This window comes from Heloderma suspectum, chromosome 8 (genome assembly GCF_057233095.1).
Source record: "Heloderma suspectum isolate Gila_16-S chromosome 8, 16-S_ref, whole genome shotgun sequence".
In the NCBI taxonomy this organism is placed as follows: domain Eukaryota; kingdom Metazoa; phylum Chordata; class Lepidosauria; order Squamata; family Helodermatidae; genus Heloderma; species Heloderma suspectum.
Window position 1 is genome coordinate 12,712,128 of NC_139465.1, and position 22,479 is coordinate 12,734,606.

The 22,479-nt window shown below is 45.3% G+C and overlaps 1 protein-coding gene across 16 annotated transcripts in view; it reads left to right on the forward strand.

Annotated features, from left to right (window-relative positions):
* RPGRIP1L (RPGRIP1 like) overlaps nucleotides 1-22,479 on the forward strand; it is a 108,456-nt gene that overhangs the window by 45,012 nt on the left and 40,965 nt on the right. For 14 of the 16 annotated variants that reach the window (XR_014784722.1, XR_014784724.1, XR_014784721.1 and 11 more), the window contains exons 11-19: nucleotides 1,114-1,220; nucleotides 1,470-1,520; nucleotides 3,922-4,101; nucleotides 6,196-6,313; nucleotides 6,631-7,083; nucleotides 9,402-9,538; nucleotides 11,164-11,527; nucleotides 16,191-16,387; nucleotides 21,653-21,736. Coding sequence is in view for 11 of the 16 variants with exons in the window: in XM_084812906.1 (XP_084669032.1) it covers nucleotides 1,114-1,220; nucleotides 1,470-1,520; nucleotides 3,922-4,101; nucleotides 6,196-6,313; nucleotides 6,631-7,083; nucleotides 9,402-9,538; nucleotides 11,164-11,527; nucleotides 16,191-16,387; nucleotides 21,653-21,736 (1,691 nt within the window). In the remaining 5 variants the exon portion in view is untranslated. Of the gene's footprint in view, nucleotides 1-1,113; nucleotides 1,221-1,469; nucleotides 1,521-3,921; nucleotides 4,102-6,195; nucleotides 6,314-6,630; nucleotides 7,084-9,401; nucleotides 9,539-11,163; nucleotides 11,528-16,190; nucleotides 16,388-21,652; nucleotides 21,737-22,182; nucleotides 22,221-22,479 lie in introns of all 16 variants that reach the window. The other 2 variants (XR_014784725.1, XM_084812915.1) reach the window with 1 other exon arrangement.

A 22,479-nucleotide genomic window follows, 5' to 3' on the forward strand; every position in this document is an offset into this window, starting at 1 on the left:
TGAGGAGAGGTGCCTATGGGATTTTGTGCCTCATGTACCAAAATGACTTGGCTGGCTTTGGGCACCATGCGCCATGATTTCGGTAGTTTGGTGGGTGCCATTTGCTGCTCTGTCTTGGGCCGGCCTTGCCCACTTACCATGGAGAAAGCTCCATTGAATTCAAGCCCATGTTTCCAGAGTCACAGGTGGCTGTGAGGACAAAATAGATGCATGAGCATTGCAGTTCACAGCAAATCCATTTCAGTCTTTCTTTAGTCCCCTTCCCCTTCTGGAGCCTGAATTATGGGGGGCTGTAGGGAAATCAAATATACTTTACTGCTGGAATGTTGGACCTCTTTCAGCTCGAGGACTGAATTCCATTTCAGAGAAGTTCTCTAGGGCTGCGTTCCAGGGGTGGGTGGAGCGAAAGGGATGGGGCTGAAAATACCAGCCTATTTTAGCTTAAATCTCTTTCTGCTAGTAACCAAACCTTAAGAAAGACATTTCAACCTTTTAGAATGGGGGGAAAGCTGCATAAAAGCTGGGAAATGACCGAACCATCAGTGCTTGGGGGAAAGGGGCTGAGGCCAGGGCAATGGGGCATGGCCTTCTGGGGAATCCTGGAGGGCCAGATCAGCCCCTGTGCCTGAGGTTCAGCATCCCTGCTTTATTGCATGGACTAGGGGGGAAACTGGCTTATGAGCAAATGGTTCCTATCCCCAGTCTGGCACTTTAAAAGTGCTATCTAAAGTTGCCTGGCCATGCCTAAACACACTCATAGATGGGCATCTTGGATTTCAAGTCCCATTGCTTCAGTTGGAAGCCATTCTGAGGAATCCTCTGGCTTTGAGGGCCTTGAAGGGAGCTACAATGTTGATGTTTGGATGGGAGCTCAAAAGCCCCAGATGGAAGCTCCGTGCAGAGTAGAGCTCCGAACCACCCATCTACCCCAGGCTCTCTGGATCCCAGTCAGTACATGGGAAAGAACTGAAAGTTTGTTTTGGTTTTAAAATACATTTGATAAATATATTTCCTGTAAATTTGCTGCAAGAAAGGTAGATATGAAGACCACAGTGGTGGTATTTATGGCCCCACTGTGTTTAAATAGAATACGTACTTTTTTCCCTTTTGGAGACCAAAATGAAAAGCTGACCCAGGAGAACAAAGAGCTACAGTTGTGCTATCTGGAGCAGAAGCAACAGCTGGATGAATTGAAGGACCGCATGAAGTTTTTCACCAAGGTAAACTTTTTCTTCTTCTTTAGAAAATGACCCAAAATGTGGGAGTGGAGGGGAAGGGAAGCTTTCTATATCTTATACAGATTCTTAAAAGCCACAGCAAAAGAACACAGGGATATGACAGCGTTTACTTATTCATGATATCCGGCAAAATGTCATGTTTTAGTGTGAATGCACTGTGTGTTCTCACTGTCTCACTCCATTATTCATTCCCGTTGAACGATGCCTTCCTGTTGATTGTCTGTGTTTCAGGAGAGTGATGTTGATGTGGCTGAACTCAGTGAAGCTCTGATGCTTATAAAGGTAACTCACAGAAACTGTGCCATACTGCTTTTACAAACCCTCCAGTCCGCACACAACATTATTCTCACAGCGCACCCAGCTTTCTGGGAAGGCCTTTTCTTGTGCTAATGCTACTTGCTTGCATGTATCAGATACGTCGCTGTTCGGTTTCGGAAAAGCAGGAGATGGGGAGAGAGAAAAAATGGTACGGTAGAACTTTTTAAGGTTATGTGCATATTTCACTGTGAAATCAAAAGTGAATTAACCTGCAACCTACATGGATTTGCTTTAAAGCCTCTCTCCTACCCCTCTTTTGATTGAGCGATAACAGTTGCCTTTTCCATTATCACATTGTCCCACTACAGGTCTGATCAAAACAAATTTTTGTTTACACAATCTGAAGGGTATGAAATAATTTTGCAGGATATAAAAGTAGATGCCAAACTAAAATGTTACACTCTGGAAACATAAGCATTTTTTGTTCTCCTTGTACCTGAATGCTTGCTAGTTGCTTATTTATAAAAGCACTATAGAAGGAAATGCATTTTTCCCGTTTCACCTAGTTTGTAATTCCACTGCTTACAGCAGAATTGCAATGATGTGAAAGAAAAAGGAATGAATGGAAAAGATTTGGTTTCTGGCCTTAAATGTTGTTTAGTTGTCGTTTTCTCCCTGTAGCGTTTCGAATTTTCTTGAATAATTACAGATAATGCTATGCCTTCCTTTAACATAACCAAATGTATATTAAAATGTTTGTTAGAGGAAGCCCCTTTTTAAGACTGAATGTTCATTTGAGGGGCCCTTCTCACCGCACCCTGTGCCAATGTCATGTTTGGTCAACATTCCCAGTGGTCCTTTCCATGCGTGAGGTCCAAGTCATCCCACTCCCTATTCCTCCAGTGTTGGTTGGGGGAAGGTGAAACAGAGGTAAGAGAGCTTGACTTTGATGGTGATGTCACAGTTCCTTCAAGTAGATTTGCTCTTGAGCAGTTCGTGCAGTGATCACTTGGTATGCCTGCACGTTCATCAGCGTGGATTCATGTTGCTTCGGCATACAACTGATGTATTTATTTAAGGAAGTATAATTGACTCTTCACCTCAAAACCAGCAAATCAGTTTGTGGAACTTTAGAGGCTAACTGATTTAGTATGGCATAATCTGTCATGGACTAGAGCTCCCTTTGTCAGATGCATGAAATGTTATCCTCAGTTGGTCTCTCTCTCTCTCTCTCTCTCTCTCTGTGTGCATGTATGTATATAGCGTGTGTGTTTGTATACACACAATATTTTATAGACACATATATACACACATGTGCACAGAGAAAAAGAAAAATCAGCCATGATTTTCAACATTGGGGCCAAAAGGCCATGAATGCGAACAGTTCAGTTAATAACAATTTGTTGTATACAGGATTCTAAAAGGATGCAGCAGACGTTCAGTGACCATTCACAGCAATGGTGATGGGTAATAGCACAACCTTTTCCTAGCTTTGCTAATCTAATTTTAACATCTTTAGTGGCGGAGTAATTGGTTAAGAACCACCTATTAATGCTGTTCTGAATGGTCACTGGGACTTAAGGGTTATTTCACATGTTCCACATAATATGTGAAGAAGAAAAGGAAGGAGAAGATGTGAATAAGTAATATTTAGCATTTATATAGCGGTTTGCATATATTATCTTGTATACATTACCTTGTAACCCTTACATCAACCCTCTAAGTTAGATCAGTGTTATCATACCCATGTTGCAGATGAGGCTGAGAGAAGAGTGAGTTCTCTAAGGTTGGAATCCTAAGCACACTTCTAGGGAGTAACCCCATTGAACATAGTGCATCTAATTCCAAGTAAACATTCCTAAAATTGCACTGTAAGTTACCCAATGTGTTTATGGCAGAGGTAATATTTGAACTTCCTGCTTAGTAGTTCAGACTGCAATACTATAACCACTTACCTGTGAGTAAGTTCCATTACAGTGGGACTTTCTTCTGAGTAGGCATGCATAGGATTGCAGGCTCAACCTCTTAGCCACAAACAGTACATCCAATTTAGCTGAAACATGTCCCATTGAATGCATTTGAAACTTGTTTCTTAATAAAGATGCAATTGTTTTTAATACTGTATTTAAATGTGATTTTTAATATTTATGTGTGAACCACTTAGAGATGTTATTATATTAAGTGGTATATAAGTATTACTGATAATTAAATAAAAATACATAAGATCTGGCTGCTAACCAGGTTATGAAGTGTTCTGAGTTGTTTTCACTCCCTCCCATGGAGCACTGAGACATTTACAAGATTGGTCTCCAAGCGTACATTTATTTTAATGGCAGAAAGAGAGAGGTTCATCTGTTTCAATTAAAATTAAACTTTTGGTGGGGGGGGAAATCTAATTATGAAGCTGTCAATTTTTACGGCTCAGGTTCGTAGACAGGAAGCAAGTGGAGACCTCACGTTTTTGGAGAAAGTAGAAGACGACATCCATAAGGACTTGGAACGTTCCATGCGTGAGCTCCAAGCAACCCACGTAGAAACTGTTCAGGAACTTGAAAAGACACGCAATATGCTAATTGTACAGCATAAAATTAACAAAGACTACCAGGTATTTAATTCTCTCACTGTGCACTTGACTGCTAATATCTCTATCATTTTGCCTTTCTCTCTCTCTTCTCTTTTTATTTTTTTTATTTTTTGTAGAATCTGATGATTAAGATTAATGAATCCAAGATTTTGTGTGGTAACTAACCAAATCTTAATTAGTTAAAATCTGTCAGTCTTTGCTGTTGAAGTAAGTTCTATACTGTAACCCCCCGTTCACCTCACTCCAGCACACGTTGCCAAGAAATATTTGTCAAACCAGTCTACAGAGAGCCACATAACCTGTGCAAGGTTGCCAGGTGATTTGCAGGGAGGTTGGGCATGAACACACCTCAAGAACACGCCTCAAGACCCCAAATTAATTAAATTGATGATAAAAAGGAAAGGAAAGAGGAGAGAATAAATGGTACAACATTGAGGCTGCACTGCACAAGATGGTCTGAGATAAACATTTCTCCACCTAGGAGAACATCTCCCCACCTGTTCAGATTATATTTTTGCTGAGGACAGCACCCAGAATGAGATCAGGCCTCTTACATTTCCTCAGATGGCTCTCCCTCATTCCACATCATCATGGAGAGGAGTGCACAACGAAACCAGGAAATTCTGAGTTCAAACTTTCCCTGACCCTGGGTAATGAAGACGGCTTATTAAATGAGCTTTATTTGTTTGTTTATTATTAACATTTATATACCACCTGATCTGCTAAAAAGCCATCAAGGCAGTGTGCAACAATTTAAAACAATAACACTTTAACACAATAAAAGCAAGAACATTAAAAACAGCTTTTTGAAAAAGCACCAGACATTAAAAACTACACGTTTTCAAATGCTAAATTGAAGAGATGTGTCTTTGTACCCTTTCTACAGGCCAAGAGAGTGGGGGTCAATCATGATCTTGAGGGAGCGCATCCCATAGCTTGGGGGCAAGACAGGAGAAAGCAGTTTCATGTGTGCCTGACAAATGGGCCTCTATAATGGCACCCCCAAAAGGGTGTCTCCTGCAGATCTTAACACCTGGGCAGATCCATAGCGAGAAAGACAGTCTTTTAGATAGCCAGGTCTTAAACTGTTTAGGGTTTTAAACTAAAAGCCTGAATAGCTCCTGGAAAGGAATTGGCAGCCAGCACAGGTCTTTCAGGACAGGCGCAATATGGTCCCGATACCGTTAGCAGCATTGTTGTTGCTCAGTTAAGTCGTGTCCGACTCTTCATGACCCCATGGACCATAGTATGCCAGGCCTTGCTGTCCTCCGCTCTCTCCCGGAGCGTGCTCAAGTTCATATTCATTGCATTGGTGATGCTATCTAGCCATCTCATCCTCTGCCGTCCCCTTCTCCTTTTGCCTTCAATCTTTCCCAGCATCAGGGTCTTTTAGCTGCCACATTTTGCATCAATTGATTTAGGGCGCAATCCTATGGTCATGGGAGAGCATCCCAGGGACCATAGGATTTTTTGGAGTCCCCATCCCAAGGCCAGAGACACTGCTATGACCTCAGGAGGGGGGCTATACATTCCAATGCCTCCCTCCACCCCCTCGCAGCTGCCATGGAAATGTGACTTTGGGGAGAGGGGAAAGGGAGCATTCCAGTGGGTGGGGAGGGGAGAGGAGAGGCCAGGATACACACTATCCTGTGGCCTCTCCAGCCCCAGCACAAATCCACTAGACAGGTTCCAAGGCCCATCCAGTGGAAAAAAATTAAAGGAGGACAGAAAGGCGAAAATTGCCTCTGTCACTCATCCCGCTCTGCTGGCAGTAGCCTGGTAGGGCATAGGAATCTCAGACTCCTACAAGAATGGAGGCTTCCATCTAGCATGCAGCAACCCAATAGGGTTGCACCCTAAGAGGACTCAATTCTTGAGGAGTCCATGAAATTTTGAATGCAGTTTCCTAATTCACTTCTCCCTGCTGTTAGTATAATGGGAGAGGTGGTACACAACCTTGCCAGTCTCTTTCCCCACCCCACTCCCAAATAATTGCAAGAGAAAATATCATCTGAACAGCGTCTCAGTCTCCTCCCATTCCATTATGCAAGTACCTAGCACACAGATTCTACGCAAATAAGGGTATTCATTTTACCTTCTTCTTTACATCATCAGGTGGAAGTTGAATCTGTGACACAGAAGATGGAAGCTCTGCAGCAAGATTATGAGTTAAAACTGGAACAATATGTCCACCTTCTTGATGTTAGAGCAGCACGTATCCGAAAATTGGAAGGTACATTGTCAGAACTCTGACTTTAATGGCAGAAAATATTTGCAGTTAGATTGGGACCTGGCCGATAGAATAGAAAGATGGAAAAACATCTTTGATGATGATGATGATGATTTTAATCCTCATTTGTTCCTTCAGGTTTTTGGAGTGGGGGACACATTAACTGCTTTGTATATTACCAGTGATTCTAGTTCTTATATGGCCTATGATATACTCTGTATTAACTATGAATATTACATCTAGAATCATCAGATTCATGGGAGGCAGCAAGGAGGAGATTAAGCAGCCACCACAACAACTTCCTATTATTTGCTTTACAGCCCAGCTGAAGGATATTGCTTATGGTACCAAACAGTATAAATTCAGACCAGAAATCATGCCAGATGATCCGGTTGATAAGTTTGATGAAACCGCCCATTTAGAACGAGGAGAGAACTTGTTTGAAATTCACATCAGCCGAGTGATGTTTTCTGCAGAAGCTGCAAAGTCTTTCGGCGATCAGGAGCCTGCAACGTTCTGTACCTACGCATTCTATGATTTTGAACTACAGACAACTCCAGTCATCCGGGGCCTTAGCCCAGCCTACAATTTTACTTCTCAGTATCTCGTACGGGTTGACGACTTCTTTTTACAGTACATCCAGAAAAATGGTGCCATGCTTGAGGTCCATCATGCCTATGGGATGGACTTTGAGACAGCAGGTACCTGCCGGCTGAGATTCCATGAAATATTGGAGAAGAATGGCAGGATCTATAGTTCAGCCATTTTGGTTGGTGAGTCTCAGTTATGTATTTTGCAATATTGAGCTGCAGGTGTGTGTTTGTTCGCTATTATAAGTATGAATCCTTAACAAGAAATATTGCCCCTTTAGCAAGCCGTGCATGGTAGGAAAGATGACTGTCTAAATCCATCTAGTCTTTTTGGTGAACGAGTGTTCCTTCACACTAGAAAGGGAGGACTCAGTTACCATAGTCACTTACTTATATGTATGTTACATAGATTTAAGTGAAAACAGCCCATAAATTGGTGTCATTTCACTCATCACGCAATGACAAATGCATACTTATTACCTTGTGTACATGAGAAGAGGCACCACACATTTTGATCTAACTATAGAAAAAGCTTATATGTTATCAGCAGCCTGAATTAGATAGCTGAATAAATTCCTTGCAGTTTTCAAGGCAGATTTGACAGTTGCCATTGGCAGATTTGAGATCAGCACACAATAAAACACTATTGTGATATCCCCCACCACCACCATCAAAAGGATGTTTCTGCTTGTGAATTATGGATACATCAATATTTATGTCAGAACATTCCATATGCAGGCCAAGTTTAGTTTCAATAAATCCCAGGGAAATATCAAATTCCCATTATGGTTTACCTAGTTATTGGCTATTGATGGCTTATGATAGATATTTTCTTTCTAAAGAAAGCTGCACTTACAGAAGCATTAAAAATATGACCTAATTAAAAACAATCCCATTACCAGTAAATAAGAATTAGGCTTCAGTGTACAATCCTGAACCAACTCCTACTGCTACTAGTGTACTTATTTAAAAAGAACCTTACAGATTTGAGCTTGTAGTCTCGACTGTAGTTCTTTACAAGTAATAATTTAATTTGATGCATTAATAATACGTGTATCAAACTTAATATAACAAAATCTCTAAGCAGTTTACATGCCAGACTATTCATCTGTTTGTTTGTTTAAAATAAAAGGCAAGGGGAGTAAAAAAAATTACAAGGTGGTCATTCCTATAGGCACGCCAGAACAAAACAGCTTTCACTTCGTATCTGAACATCAAGGAGGGGGCCAGCCCAGTCTCCCACTTAGGGAGTTCCCTAGTCTGGGTGCACAACACAGAAGACCCTTAATTAGCATCCACTAACCTCTCTTTCAGGCATAAAACAATGTTTCTGTTACTATACTGAGAGCCTATACAGCAGGGGTAGGGAATGTGACACCCTTGTTGGTCTTTAAAAATGTAAAAACCATTAAAAAAATAAAAACAAAATGGCATCCAGGGTAGCCATTTTGAAGCCTTTTTGACCTTTTTAGTGCTCCATAGCAACTACAGAGCAGAGCACCAAAGAGGTCAAAATTAGCTTGAAAACATGCTAATTTTTACCCTGTTAGTGCTCCGTAGCTGCTCCAGATGCCATTTTGATGATGATGATGGTAGTGAGGATGGTGGTGGTGGTGGTGGTGATGATGATGGGCACTGTAGGGGAGAGGTGCAACCTGGACTTCCCAAAGTTGGACCTCCCAATGGCCCCTGGACCTCCCAAAGTTACCCATCCCTGCTATACAGACATAATACTACCAGTCCTAAACAATGGCTAAGCAGGAGGCAAGGCTGGCTTGTAGAGCTGGAGCAAGGGGACAAGGAGTGATCCAAGTGTTGTCTTTTCATATGGAACAGCAGAGTATAACAAGACCAGGCTCTAAAGCAGCCTTCCCCAAACTGATGCCCTCCAGATGTATTGGACTACAGTGCTGGGAGTTGTGGTCCAAAATATCCGGGGGGTGCTATTTGGGGGAAGGCTGCTCCATATGAAATCAAGATCATAAAGCACATTAAAAGTGTCCGTTAACTGTACCATCCAAATGTAAAAGATCAGTTTCTATTATTGTTGTGCCAGACTCATTATCTTTTTGAGACAGTATGTTCAGAGCTGTGGTGACCCACCCACCTCTTCCATTTTTATTAAACATCTTGTTCAATAAAATAGTACACGGTCAGATCCCCTTCAGCAAAGGTTACTTAACAGTTCATCTGACTTTTTCAAAGAAGAGGATGACTGCCAGATTTTACTGCAGAGGATCAGATTTTCAGTGCTTTAATGGGGTGTTTTATTACCTAATACTGTGTAAGTTTTTCTGAAGATCTCTGGATTGTTCGATGCACAAGATGAAGGGTGGTGGTGGTTCTCATTTGTTGACAAAACTAGATCCAGAAGTGAGAGACCCAGAATCTGGGTTTTGGCTTTGCTGTGATTATAGATCATATTTACCTGCTTGAAGGCTGAAACATTTGACTCTCCAATTTTGTATGATACATGTATGATAAAAGCATCTGACTTTTAGGAGTTGGAAGAGAAATCCAAAACTATGGCACCGTGGAATACTGGGTCAGGTTAAGAGTTCCCATGGACCAAGCTATCAGACTATATAAAGAACGGGCAAAAGCCCTCGGATACATAACAACAAATCTGAAAGATCAGGCAAGCATAAGGGTTCTCATTTTATTTAGTTAACTTTATTGTCATTGCCTTCATTCTGTTTAATTTCATGTAGCACAGATTGCATAGCACTTTGTTGCATGCTGGTTTTGTTTCATGAGGACTCGTTCCTATGGAACGCCTGGTTTTCCCTTAAATCCTTTGTTTATACTTGAGCTTATAGATTTGTTCACACATGTCCTATGCACTATGGTGGCTTACACAGGGAAGCCAGCCCAGGTGCTCCTACAGTCAAACGTTTGTTACCAGGGTCCAAAATCCATGACTCTGTTGATTATAGCAAGATATAATAACATAGCTACATCCTATTTAGCAACCTTTAGTTATGGGAATGAGCCTATGGGGAAGGAGTCTAGAAGAGACACAGAATATAATGGTGTTCATGGTGGAACACCAGTTCCTCTGGAGAAGGGATGCAGAATCTCTGCTCTACAGGAGCTCCCCATCCAGCCCACCAGCTTTTTTCCTAAGCCCCATCTGTTTCCCCAGCTCAATGCTACAGAAAGTGCTGCCTTTCTGTAACACGTGCTGGAACTCCCAGCTCTTATCTCTAATCACTGTTTGGAGATAAGAGCCAGGCTTTCCCCCAGCTCGGCGATACAGAAAGGCAGCCCTTTCTATAGTGTTGAGCTGGGGGAAGGTTCTCATCTCTGATCAGTAATCTCTGATAGGAGATAAGAGCAGAACTAGGAGACACCCATTACAGTTTCCTAGCTCAGCGCTGGCTGGCTTTCTGGAGTGCTGACCTGGGAAACTAATGATAGCAGGGGGCTTGGCTTTGGGGAAGGGGTAGAGCTTTGGGAGGGAGAGGCTACTTGCTGATGTCATCTGGCCCCCAGAGGTGTCCTGGCAGGCAATCCAGACCCCAGGGCAAAAACAGTTCCCCACCTGTGATCTCTAGAGGACAAATAACAAGAAGAAGAAAAGGAAGAGGACTTCTGAACCAGCAGGAAACAAAGACAAAATTCTGTTTGTGGATCTTCAGAGTTTAAGACGGGGATGGCCACCTTCTTGCATTTGCAGGGCTAGGTTCCCCCTGGCTAAGCTTGCTTGCATGACATTACTCCCAGCAGCTTAGCCAGGAAAACTCTGCCTTTCCTCCCCAGCTTAAAAAGTTGACTGGTTGGGAAACATGCAAACAAGAGGCCAGGACATAGTCACACATTGCCTTGTCTATTAGGAAATGAAGATGCCAGATAAGAAACAGTGTCTCACACTCTCTAAATCTTGGAATACATCAACTAGAGTTCATTAGTTATCTGTTTTATTACATTTCTATCCTGTCCTTCTTCCAAAGAGCTCAGGGCTGTTACGTAGCTCTCCCTCTTATCTTCACAACAACCCTGTGAAGCAAGTTACTTTAAGACAGAGTGACCGGTCCAGGATCACCCAATGAGGTTCATGGCTGAGTAGGCATTTGACCCTGCATCTCCCCAGTCCTGGTACAGAATGTCAGAGTGGCACTTGCATGATACTTAGGAGGAGTTATGTCAGTTTGATACTTGGGTGCATTTCAGCTTTCTGGGATGCGTCTTTCTTGGCAGTTAAAAAACGTGAGCTTACCAAACAGACATTAATTAGCATTTTTCCCACTCCTGTTAAAACAGCCAGTGCTCAGTCCTGCCCAAGTCAGCACTTCTGCAGATGGAAACTTAAATGAGCTCCACATTACCATAAAATGTTGCAACAATCTTCCATGCCGAAAGAGCGACCTCCAGCCAAATCCTTATGTTGTCTACAAGTTCTTTGATTTCGCGGACCACGATACTGCCATCATTCCTAACAGCAACCATCCACAGTTTGAGGATCACATGTGCTTCCCGGTGCCAATGAATGTGGACCTTGACCGGTACCTGAAATCTGAATCCTTGAGCCTGTATGTGTTTGATGATAACGAAACAGAAGACGGGGTTTATATGGGAAAAGCACATGTGCCCTTAATTTCATTAGCACATGACAGATACATCTCAGGTAAGAACTTGCCCTTTTTATGAAGGTATACCGTTATATAAGAACATAAGATGCGTTGTGCTAGATCAGACCAAGAGTCCATCTAGTCCAGCATTTTGTTAACACAGTGGCCAACCAGCTGGCCACAAGCAAGACATGAGTGCAACTGCACCCTCCTGCCCATGTTCCCCAGCAACTGGTGTACATAGGCATACTGCTTCTGATATTGGAAGTAGCATATAGCCATCAGGACTGGTAGCCACTGATAGCCTTCTTCTCCTCCAGGAATTTCTCAAACCCTGTTTTCAGTTGGAGTTCCAAATGGTGCATTTAGCTCAGGGGTGGGGAACGTGTGCTCCTCTCCAGATGTTGTCAGACTGTACCTCCCATCATTCCTCACCATTGGCTATGCTGGCTAGGGCTGATGGGATCATAGAATCATAGAATAGTAGGGTTGGAAGGGGCCTACCTCGAGTCCAACTCCCTGCTCAATGCAAGAATCCAAGTCAGAGGATCCCCGACAGATGGCTGTCCAGCCTCATCTTGAATGCCTCCAGTGTGGGAGAGTGCAACCCAACATCATCTGGAGGACCACATGTTCCTTAACCTTGGTTTATTTGAAATACTGAGCTCGGTTTGTTCGTTGCTGCTTTGCCAGCTTTTGATAACAGTATTGCATCCATGTTGTAGATCTTGTGTCGCTTTTGAATTCAAACGTAGCTTCTACACGCTGCCTTTATCTTTCTTCAGCCTACACTGAAATGAATGGCAGCTGCTCAAGAGAATAGCACAGGTCCCATCTATTTCCATACACATTACATAGGAGCATAGGAAGCTGCCTTATGCTGAGTCAGACCATCGGTCCAACTAGCCCAGTATCGTCAACGCTGATAACAATAGCGGTTCTCCAGGGTTTCAAGCAGGATTCTTTCCTAGCCCCACCTGGAGATGCCGAGGTTTGAACTTGGGACCTTCGGCATGCAAAGCAGCTGTTCTGCCGTGGAGCCACGGCCCTTCCCATCTTAATGCAAGAGGGAACTTCAGTTAGTTTGTGCCCTAGGGCAGGGGCAGGCAGGAAATAGATCTGGAGATCTACTAAACTCGAGGTGATTGGCAGCAACAAAATGACTCCACTCCTTGCCCTAAATTATACTGCTGCAATTAGGAACGCTTTTGAGTAACCCGGATGGATTTTTGTCTGGAAGGACTGTGAGCTCTCTTCAGTCCTGAAACTCAAAACAGATTCCTGGGCTCAGAATGCTCTAATGCTTTAATTGCACAGTTTCCAGTTGGTGGATCTTGGAGTTCTAGTAAAAAAACAACAACTAAAGTAGCTCCCACAAGCCTGAAGTCTGTCCATTCCTGCTCTAGGGCTGCCATCTTAAACATGCTTACCTGGAAGTAGGTGTCAATTGAAGAAACAATGCAGCTTACTTCCAAGTACACAAGTATAGGATTTTTTGTAAATACACACACGCACAAAATCTGGTTACCCTCCTCCATGCTAGCTAATGTGCCAGTGTAGCTCAAAGCTGCTATGGGAGTAGGTAATCATAGAATCATAGAATAGTAGGGTTGGAAGGGGCCTACAAGGCCATCGAGTCCAACCCCCTGCTCAATGCAGGAATCCAAGTCAGAGCATCCCTGTCCAGCCTCGTCTTGAATGCCTCCAGTGTGGGAGAGCCCGCCCACCACCTCCTTAGGTAATTTGTTCCATTGTCGTATTGCTCTAACAGTCAGAAAGTTTTTCCTGATGTTCAGCTGGAATCTGGCTTCCTGTAACTTCAGCCCATTATTCCGTGTCCTGCACTCTGGGATGATCAAGAAGAGATCCTGGCCTTCTTCTCTGTGACAACCTTTCAAGTACTTGAAGAGTGCTATCATATCTCCCCTCAGTCTTCTCTTCTCAAGGCTAAACATGCCCAGTTCTTTCAGTCTCTGTTCATAGGGCTTTGTTTCCAGTCCTCTGATCATCTTTGTTGCCCTCCTCTGAACCCTCTCCAGTTTGTCTGCATCCTTCTTAAAATGTGGTGCCCAGAACTGGACACAGTACTCCAGATGAGGCCTAACCAGTGCAGAGTAGAGAGGAACTAGTACTTCCCGGGATTTGGAAGCTATGCTTCTATTAATGCAGCCCAAAATAGCATTGGCCTTTTTTGCAGCCACATCACATTGTTGGCTCATATTCAGCTTGTGATCGACAACAATGCCAAGATCTTTCTCGCTTGTAGTGTTGTTGAGCCACGTATCCCCCATCTTGTAACTGTGCATTTGGTTTCTTTTTCCTAGGTGCAGAACTTGGCATTTATCCCTATTAAATGTCATTCTGTTGTTTTCTGCCCAGCACTCCAGTCTATCCAGATCACTTTGAATTTTGTTTCTGTCTTCCAAAGTATTAGCTATCCCGCCCAATTTTGTGTCATCTGCAGATTTGATCCGCATTCCCTGCACCTCCTCCTCCAAGTCATTAATAACAATGTTGAAGAGCACTGGGCCCAGGACTGAACCCTGCGGTACCCCACTCGTTACCTCTCCCCAGTTTGAGAAGGTCCCATTGATAAGCACTCTTTCAGTCCGATTCTGTAGCCAACTGTGGATCCACCGGATCGTTGTTTCATCTAGCCCACTTTGAGCTAGTTTGCTCATCAGGATATCATGGGGCACTTTGTCAAAAGCTTTGCTGAAGTCGAGGTATATGATGTCTACAGCATTCCCACGGTCTACAAGGGAGGTTACTTGATCAAAAAATGAGATCAGATTTGTCTGGCAGGACTTGTTTTTGACAAATCCATGTTGGCTTCGAGTAATCACGGCATTGTTTTCAAGGTGCTTCCAGATGGATTGCTTTATCATCTGCTCCAGAATTTTCCCAGGGATTGATGTCAGACTGACTGGTCTGTAGTTCCCAGGTTCCTCCTTTTTACCCTTTTTGAAGATAGGGACAACATTAGCCCTCCTCCAGTCATCTGGCACTTCCCCTGTCCTCCATGATTTCTCAAAGAGAATAGACAGCGGTTCTGAGAGTTCTTCTGCCAGTTCCTTTATGACTCTAGGATGCAGTTCATCTGGCCCTGGAGATTTGAACTCATTCAAAGTCATTAGGTGTTCCTTGACCATATGCCTATCAATCTCAAGCTGCAATCCTGCCCCTTCAGCCTGCACTTCGCTTTTGCCAGGGGGATCATAGACCCTCTTTTGGGAGAAGACTGAGCCAAAGTAGGAATTGAGCACCTCTGCCTTTTCTTTGTCATCTGTTATCGTTTTGCCATCCTTATTTAATAGCTGAACAGCCATTTCTTTCCTCTGCCTTTTACTATGCACATAGCTGAAGAAAGCCTTTTTGTTGTTTTTAACATCCCTTGCTAACCTCAGCTCGTTCTCAGCTTTAGCCTTCCTGACACCATCCCTACAATTCTGTGCTACCTGCCTGTACTCTTCCTTTGTTACTTGGCCTTCTTTCCACTTCCTATATGTGTCCTTTTTTGTTTTCAGGTCATCCCTAAGCTTTTTGTGAAGCCACATTGGCTGCTTCTGTTGTCTTCCACCTTTTCTTCTTGTTGGAATTGTTTGTGATTGTGCCTTGAGAATTTCCTTTTTTAAAAGCTCCCACCCATCTTGGACTCCTTTTCTCGTTAGCGTCGCTTGCCATGGGACCTTACTGATCATTGTTCTGAGTTTATTAAAATCAGCTTTCCTAAAATCCAGGGTACGTGTTTGACTACACTCGGCTTTTGCTTCCCTTAGAACCAAGAACTCAAGTAGACTCTTAGGGTCATGCCATAAAATTATGCTTGAGGCATATTCGTTTTGTCCAGTGTCTGTGATATAAAACAAGTGCATTCCATTCCAAACTGTGATTGAGACTTCAGGATATCGAAATGCGCTAGGATGTTCCCTTGGTACAAGAGAAATGTCAAAGACATCTACCAAAACGACAGAGGCACCCTCACGAATCTGAATATGTTGATGCCGCCCAGCGTGCACCTGCACCACCACCACCACCCAATTTATTTTCTTAGATCTCTGACCTTCTTTCAAAATCCTTCCTTGAAGGTCCCTTTTTTGGGGCGGGGGGGGGCGCAGCAGCAGAAAGGCAGGTAGAATTAATTTACCCAATATATAATGTAGGTTCCTACTTCATATATGCTATAAACCTGGGGTGCAGAAGCTCAGGCCCAGGGGCCAAATTGGCCCACCTGGGATCCCAATCCAGCCCTCCAGGGTTCCTCAGATGTTCATACCCTTTTCCCTCCAACCACTAAGCATTGAGTGGTTTCCCAGCTTTTCGTCAGTTTTTTCCCTGTTCTAAACAGTTGAAATGCCTCTCCTGAGGCATAGTTCCTGGCTGTAAGAGCTTTAAGCCAAGATCTGCTAGTATTTTTGTTCCCACTCCTTTTGCCTGTGGTTCCACCCACCACTGGAATGCGGCCCCTGAGAGCTTCTCCAAAATGGAATCTGGTCCTCGGGCTGAAAGAGGCTCAACACCCACACGCTCATCCGGCTATAAGCATTAGATGGGGAAGGTCTTGACTTTTTCAGAAAGTAATTGTGGAACCTGTTTAGTCAACACAGAGAATATTATGAAGATAAACTCATGCATTTATCTTGCACTGATGAGTGACATTTTTCCTGGTAGAAAGGTGGGGTACAAATCAAATAAATAACATTTGTGCTTGATTTTCAGGTACCTTTGAACTTACAGATTATGAAGGTTGTTCCACTGGTACAGTTGTCGTTGAACTAAAATGGAAGTTTGCCTACCTTCAGCCAGCTGGCTCAATTGTAGCAGCAGATGTAGCGGATTACATCCAGAATGAGAAACCAGTGAAGGGGCAAGGGGAAGGTCCAGTCCTGGCTCCTTCTTTCTCCTCGTCACCAATGGTATATCATCTAAGCCTTTATTGTATACTAGAGTCTACATTTCTCCAAACAGAATTAAATGGACGTCTGTTTTTCCCCCAGTCTTCAGTTATTAGAGCCCCTTGTCTCTTACGAAAACAACAAACAAATGTGCAAAATGAAATCATCTGTAAGGCCAGCAGGTGATAACTGAAACGTATCTTGACTCTTGATGGGCAAGCTCCCCCACCCCACCCTGCAACTGTATTCATAATGCTCTCATCTCAATCAAGTTAATTCAGGCTCAGTTCTGATTGAGCTTGAATTAGTTCATTTAAGCTCAGCCTTGTTCCAGGAGAACGCCCCATCATATGCTTAATAGTGGCACTGGGAATATGAAAAGGTCTGGAGGACTACCAATCTCTACAGGAACTCCCCACTGCCCCTTTTCCCAAACCTTAACCTGTTGGGGAGCAGTGAGGCCTCTCGGCAGTTCAGGAATCACGCCAAAGGCATGGATGCTCCTTCAGGCCCAATATGTAGTTACTGGCCCAAAGTATTAAGTGGGAAGCATTGAGAACTTTATTTCCCAGGAATCCCAATGACAGTAGATACTCTTGAACATGTTCACTGGAGCACTGAGATTCCTGAGAAATGCAGCTCCCATTGCTTCCTAGTTCAATAGATTGGACCCGAAAGCATTGGTGTATGGCGTGAGGAATAATCGGTTTGTAATTGGGTTTCAGATTGAATTGTTGTTTTAATTGATTGCTTGTAAGTAGTTACAATTTTAATTAGTAGTTTATTTAATGAGTAATTCTTGACTTTGTTTATATTATTGTGTTGTATGTTTTGAGGTTAAATGGAATGCGCTGTGGTATAGAGTGCAATATAAATTTATTTATTTATTTATTATTTAATTTATTAATCGCCCATCTGGCTGGTCACCCAGCCACTCTGGGCGATGTACAACATACAATAAAACAATAAAATTCTACAATAAAAACATTTTCTAAAATACCCTAACCCACCCCAAATGCCTGCCTGAACAGCCACATTTTTAATGCACGACGGAAGCTCATTAAAGAGGGGGCATGACGGAGTTCCCTAGGGAGGGAGTTCCACAGAGTGGGGGCCACTACAGAAAAGGCCCTCTCCCTCGTTCCCACCAGTCTAGCTGTCCTGGCTGATGGGACAGAGAGAAGGCCATCCGAGGCAGATCTTGTTAAGCGGCCTGTCTGGTGCTGCTGGAGGCGCTCCTTAAGATAGGCTGGGCCGGAACCATATAGGGTTTTAAAGGTCAAAACCAACACCTTGAATTTGGCCCGGAAAACAAATGGTAACCAGTGCAACTCCTTCAGCACTGGAGTGATGTGATCTCGCCGGCGGCTGCCTTTAATCAGGCGAGCCGCTGCGTTCTGTACCAGCTGCAGCTTCCGAGCCGTCTTCAAGGGTAACCCCACGTAGAGCGCATTACCGTAGTCTAAACGAGAGGAGACCAGGGCATGTACTACCGATGGGAGCAGATGGTCGGGAAGGAAGGGGCGCAGCCGCCGTATCAGATGGAGTTGATACAGCGCTGTCCAGCTCACAGCTGACACCTGAGCCTCCATGGACAACTGGGAGTCCAAAATGACCCCCAGGCTGTGGACCTGGTCTTTCAAGGGTAGCCGTACCCCATTCAACACCAGGTCAACATCCCTTAGCCTCCTCTTGTCTCCCACCAAAAGTACCTCGGTCTTGTCAGGGTTCAGCTTTAGCCTATTCCTCCCCATCCAGCCACTCACCGTCTCCAGACATTTGGACAGGGATTCTGCGGCCAACCTTGGTGAAGATTTGAATGAGAGGTAGAGCTGCGTGTCATCCGCATATTGATGACACTGCACCCCAAACCTCCTGATGATAGCCCCCAGCAGCTTCACATAGATGTTAAATAGCATCGGGGAGAGGATGGAACCCTGTGGCACCCCACAAGTGAGTGGCCACAGGTCTGAAACCTCCTCTCCCAGTGCTACCCTCTGGTACCTGCCGGAGAGGAAGGACCTGAACCACTGCAATACGGTGTTTCCAATGCCCAATCCCTCCAGGCGGTCCAGGAGGATACCATGGTCAATGGTATCAAAAGACGCTGAGAGGTCGAGGAGAACAAGGAAGGAGCATTCACCCCTATCCAGAGCCCTCCTCATATCATCTACCAAGGCGACCAAGGCCGTTTCTATCCCATGCCCAAGCCTGAAGCCCGACTGAAATGGGTCTAGATAATCAGTTTCTTCCAAGTGTGCCTTCAACTGCACCGCCACCACCCGCTCAATCACCTTGCCCAAAAATGGCAGATTTGAGACTGGGCGAAAGTTGTTCAGAACTTGAGGATCCAAGGAGGGCTTCTTTAAGAGCGGTCTTATCACTGCCTCCTTGAGGGCTGATGGCATCACTCCCTCCTCAAGGGAGGCGTTCACCACCGCCCTGATCCCCTCACCCAGTCTCTCTCTGCAGCCCATAATGAGCCAAGATGGGCAAGGATCAAGTAAGCAGGTGGTCGGCCTTACAGATGAAAGCACCTTGTCCACTTCATCAGGAGGAAGAAGCTGGAACCGATCCCACAAAACCGGTTTGCCACAGGCCGCCTCTTGCTCGCTAACTGTATCCACAGCGCGCAGAGTAACACCTAACCTGATCAATTTTATCTGCAAAGTGCCTTGCCAAGGCCTCACAGGAGGCCTTAGAATGCTCCAGTGGTTCGGGAGCCACAGGACCGACCAGGCTCCGGACCACTTGGAACAGCCTCCTGGGACAGCACTCTGCAGACGCAATGGAGGCAGCATAATATTCCTGTTTTGCTGCCTTCACCGCCACGTGATAGGCTGAAGATACAGCTCTAGCCCGTGTCTGATCGTCTTTGGAGCGAGACTTCCGCCACCGGCGCTCTAGCCGTCTCACCTCCTGTTTCAGAGCTCGTAACCGCGGATTGAACCATGGTGCAGTCCGAGCCCTGTTCAGGGGGAGAGGGCGTTTCGGAGCCACCTGGTCTAATGCCCCAGTGATTGCAGCATTCCAGCCACTCACCAGGGTCTTGACCGAGTGGCCGTTGGTGTGCCCCAGAGAATCCCCAAGCGCGTTCAGGAATCCATTTGGATCCATAAGACGCCTGGGGCGGACCATTTTAATGGGTCCTCCACCCCTGCGGAGGGGTTGTGGAACCGAGAAGTCCAACGTCACCAGATAGTGATCTGACCATGACAAGGGGGTGGTGGATATACCCCTGACTTCCAGATCACTCCCCACTTCTCCAGAAACAAACACAAGGGCTAGTGCATGTCCGGCTACATGGTTGGGCCCAGTTAGAATATGGTGCAGCTCCCAGGAGGCCATGGTCTCCATGAAGTCCCGAGGTGCTCCTGTGAGGATGGTCTCCGAATGTACGTTGAAGTCCCCCAACACCAATAAGTTAGGGGACTGTACACGCACATCAGAGACCACCTCCAGCACCTCGGCCAGGGAGTCAGTCGTGCAGTGGGGTGGACGGTACACGAGCAGAATCCCCAGACTGCCCTTCGGGCCCAACCTCCAGTACATGCACTCAGCAGCCTTGGTCTCCCGGAGAGGGGGCCTGGTGAAGACCAAGGACTCTCGGTAAATAACAGCCACTCCCCCTCCCCGATCCCCAGCCCTCGGCTGCTGTGCATACGAAAATCCAGCTGGACACATGGCTGCAAGGGTTGGAGCAGCAGCCTCGGCCAGCCAGGTCTCCGTAATACATGCCAGGTCTGCACCCTCATCCAGAATCATGTCATGGATGAGGGAGGTTTTCTGGGTAACAGACCTGGCATTGCAGAGCAGCAAACGAAGGCCAGAAGATGGGGTCACGCCTCCCCCAGCCATCCTTTGGCTCTGGACAGGCCCGGAGCAGGGGACAGATACTACACATCTCTCCCTTGTTCCCCTTACCTGGCATGGCCTGCCCCTAGCGCTCCGCCAGCGCCTGCCGCCCAGCCTCAGTATGTTCTGGCCCCCAACACTCCCCCCACTGCCTCCATCAGGTGGACACATGCCCCCTCGCCCCCACCTATCAGGCAGGTTACCCACCCCTAAAAACACAACAAAATCCCCCCCAACAAAATAAAACAAACAAACAAAACAATTAAAAATCCCCTTAAAAATAATGCCAGGCCGGAGTCCACAGGGAAGGCCTGGTGGTGGTGGTGGTGGCAGCAGCAGGCCCGGCAGCAGCAGGCACGCCTCTTCCCCGGTGGTGGTGGTGGTGGTGGCGGCCTCTCCTGCAGGCCCTGGCTCTCCCAGGCCACCTCAGCCAGCCAGCTTATGTGGCCCCTCCAGGGAGGGGCAGGTGGAGCAGCACAGCTGGCTGGGTACCTGGGGGCCTGGTCCTGCAGGGACTGGCAGTCTGCCAGGCAGAAGTCTACAGGGAAGGCCTGGTGGTGGTGGTGGTAGTAGTGTCAGCGGCGGTGGCAGCAGCAGCAGCAGCAGGCCCAGCAGCAACAGGCACACCTCTTCCCCGGTGGTGGTGGTGGTGGCCTCTCCTGCAGGCCCTGGCTCTCCTTTGTATATGATTCCAGGCATGTTTACTATACTGAGACAGAGAAGTATTTCAGGGGGAGATGGTGCTCACCTTCTATGCCCCCAGCTTTGTTGGGTCAGTGGGAACATTTAGAATTTTGAGTGTTGTGGGTGTTCTCACAAAATGGTTGACATGGGGGGGCTTGCCTATTTATAAAATGGTGGACATGGCCAGTCACAAAACACTCATTTCCTAGAAGACAAACTGGTGGAGCTAAAAGGAAAGTAATTTGCCCAAGAACCTAAGTAAAAGGCAGAGGTGGGGTCTCAGGTCCAAAATACAAAAGCACTCTTTTGAACCCTGATAAAGATGGTGTCGGAGAGCAGCCCTTCACTTTGCAGCATGCCAGCTTCTGAGATTAAAGATTTTTTTTAAAGTTTTAAACATTCTTAAGAAATAAAATTGAATTCAGGAGGGGCAGGAGCCTAATGGGTGCCAGGAGACATATCTGCAGGGGCATTGGTTCCCATGAGCACCACATTGGAGGCCCCTGTTCTGTATAAACTAGTCTTGCCCAACTTGATGCTCTCCAGATGTCTTGGACTACAATACCCAGCACTCCTGACCATTGGCCATGCTGACTGGGGCTGATGGGGATTGAAGTCCAAAGGATCTGGAGGGCACCATATTGGGGAAGGCTGATATAAACTGATCATTTGAAGACAGTAAAATTGATTTACAAACCAGGTTATTATGAACTATGTTTAATATCACTATGTCTCTTGGTTCCTTAGAGGCCGCAGCCTAAGCCAAGACAGCGCCTACCTGCAGCGGACAAGAAAGTGTCTTTTGTAGATGTGGCCACGCTACCAAATCCTGTAAGTATGGCCTTTTTCATTGCGTGCACATGTGTACTGAGCTAATTTCTTTAACAATGTAAACTAACATTTGAACCTCAGCTCTTCAAATAGCTGTACTCCTTTCTACCTAGGGACTATGTGATGTCTCACCATCCTTAAGGTTTTCCCCTAAGAAGCAAAGGTTGGTGAATAGGGATCAAAGTAATGAAGCAGACAGCCCCCACAGAACCAAACTGTTCTCCCAATTCCTTTTGCCAAAGATCTTAATAATGGGGAATTCTCTTTTGTCACATTCAGCGGAAAGATACATGCTACAGTGTAAGATTAGTGGCCACTCATCTCAGATGGATGTGCTGTGACATTACTTGCCCTTCTTTCCATGGCTCCAGGACAGAGAAGAGCTTTAAACCAAAGGATATTTATTTATTCGTTTGATTTTGAAACTTGTATATATTTCCCTCTAGCAAAGCTTCTTTTTGCTAAAGAAGTTTACAGAAACAAGGTAATATACAAAAAAGTAATAAATAGCAGTGTGCTAAAAACAATATTAAAATGCATTGAAAAGCCTGGAGGAATAGGAATGCCTTTGCCTGGTGCTTAAAGGTTAATAGTATGGGAGCCAGACAGGCCTCTCTGGGGAGGGAATTCCACAATTCAGGCTGCCACCACTAGGAGGCTCTCTCTCTCTCTCTCTCGCTCTCGCTCTCTCTCTCTCTCTGTGGTCAGTCCCAGTTTTATCAGGATTGACTAGTAGATCTCAG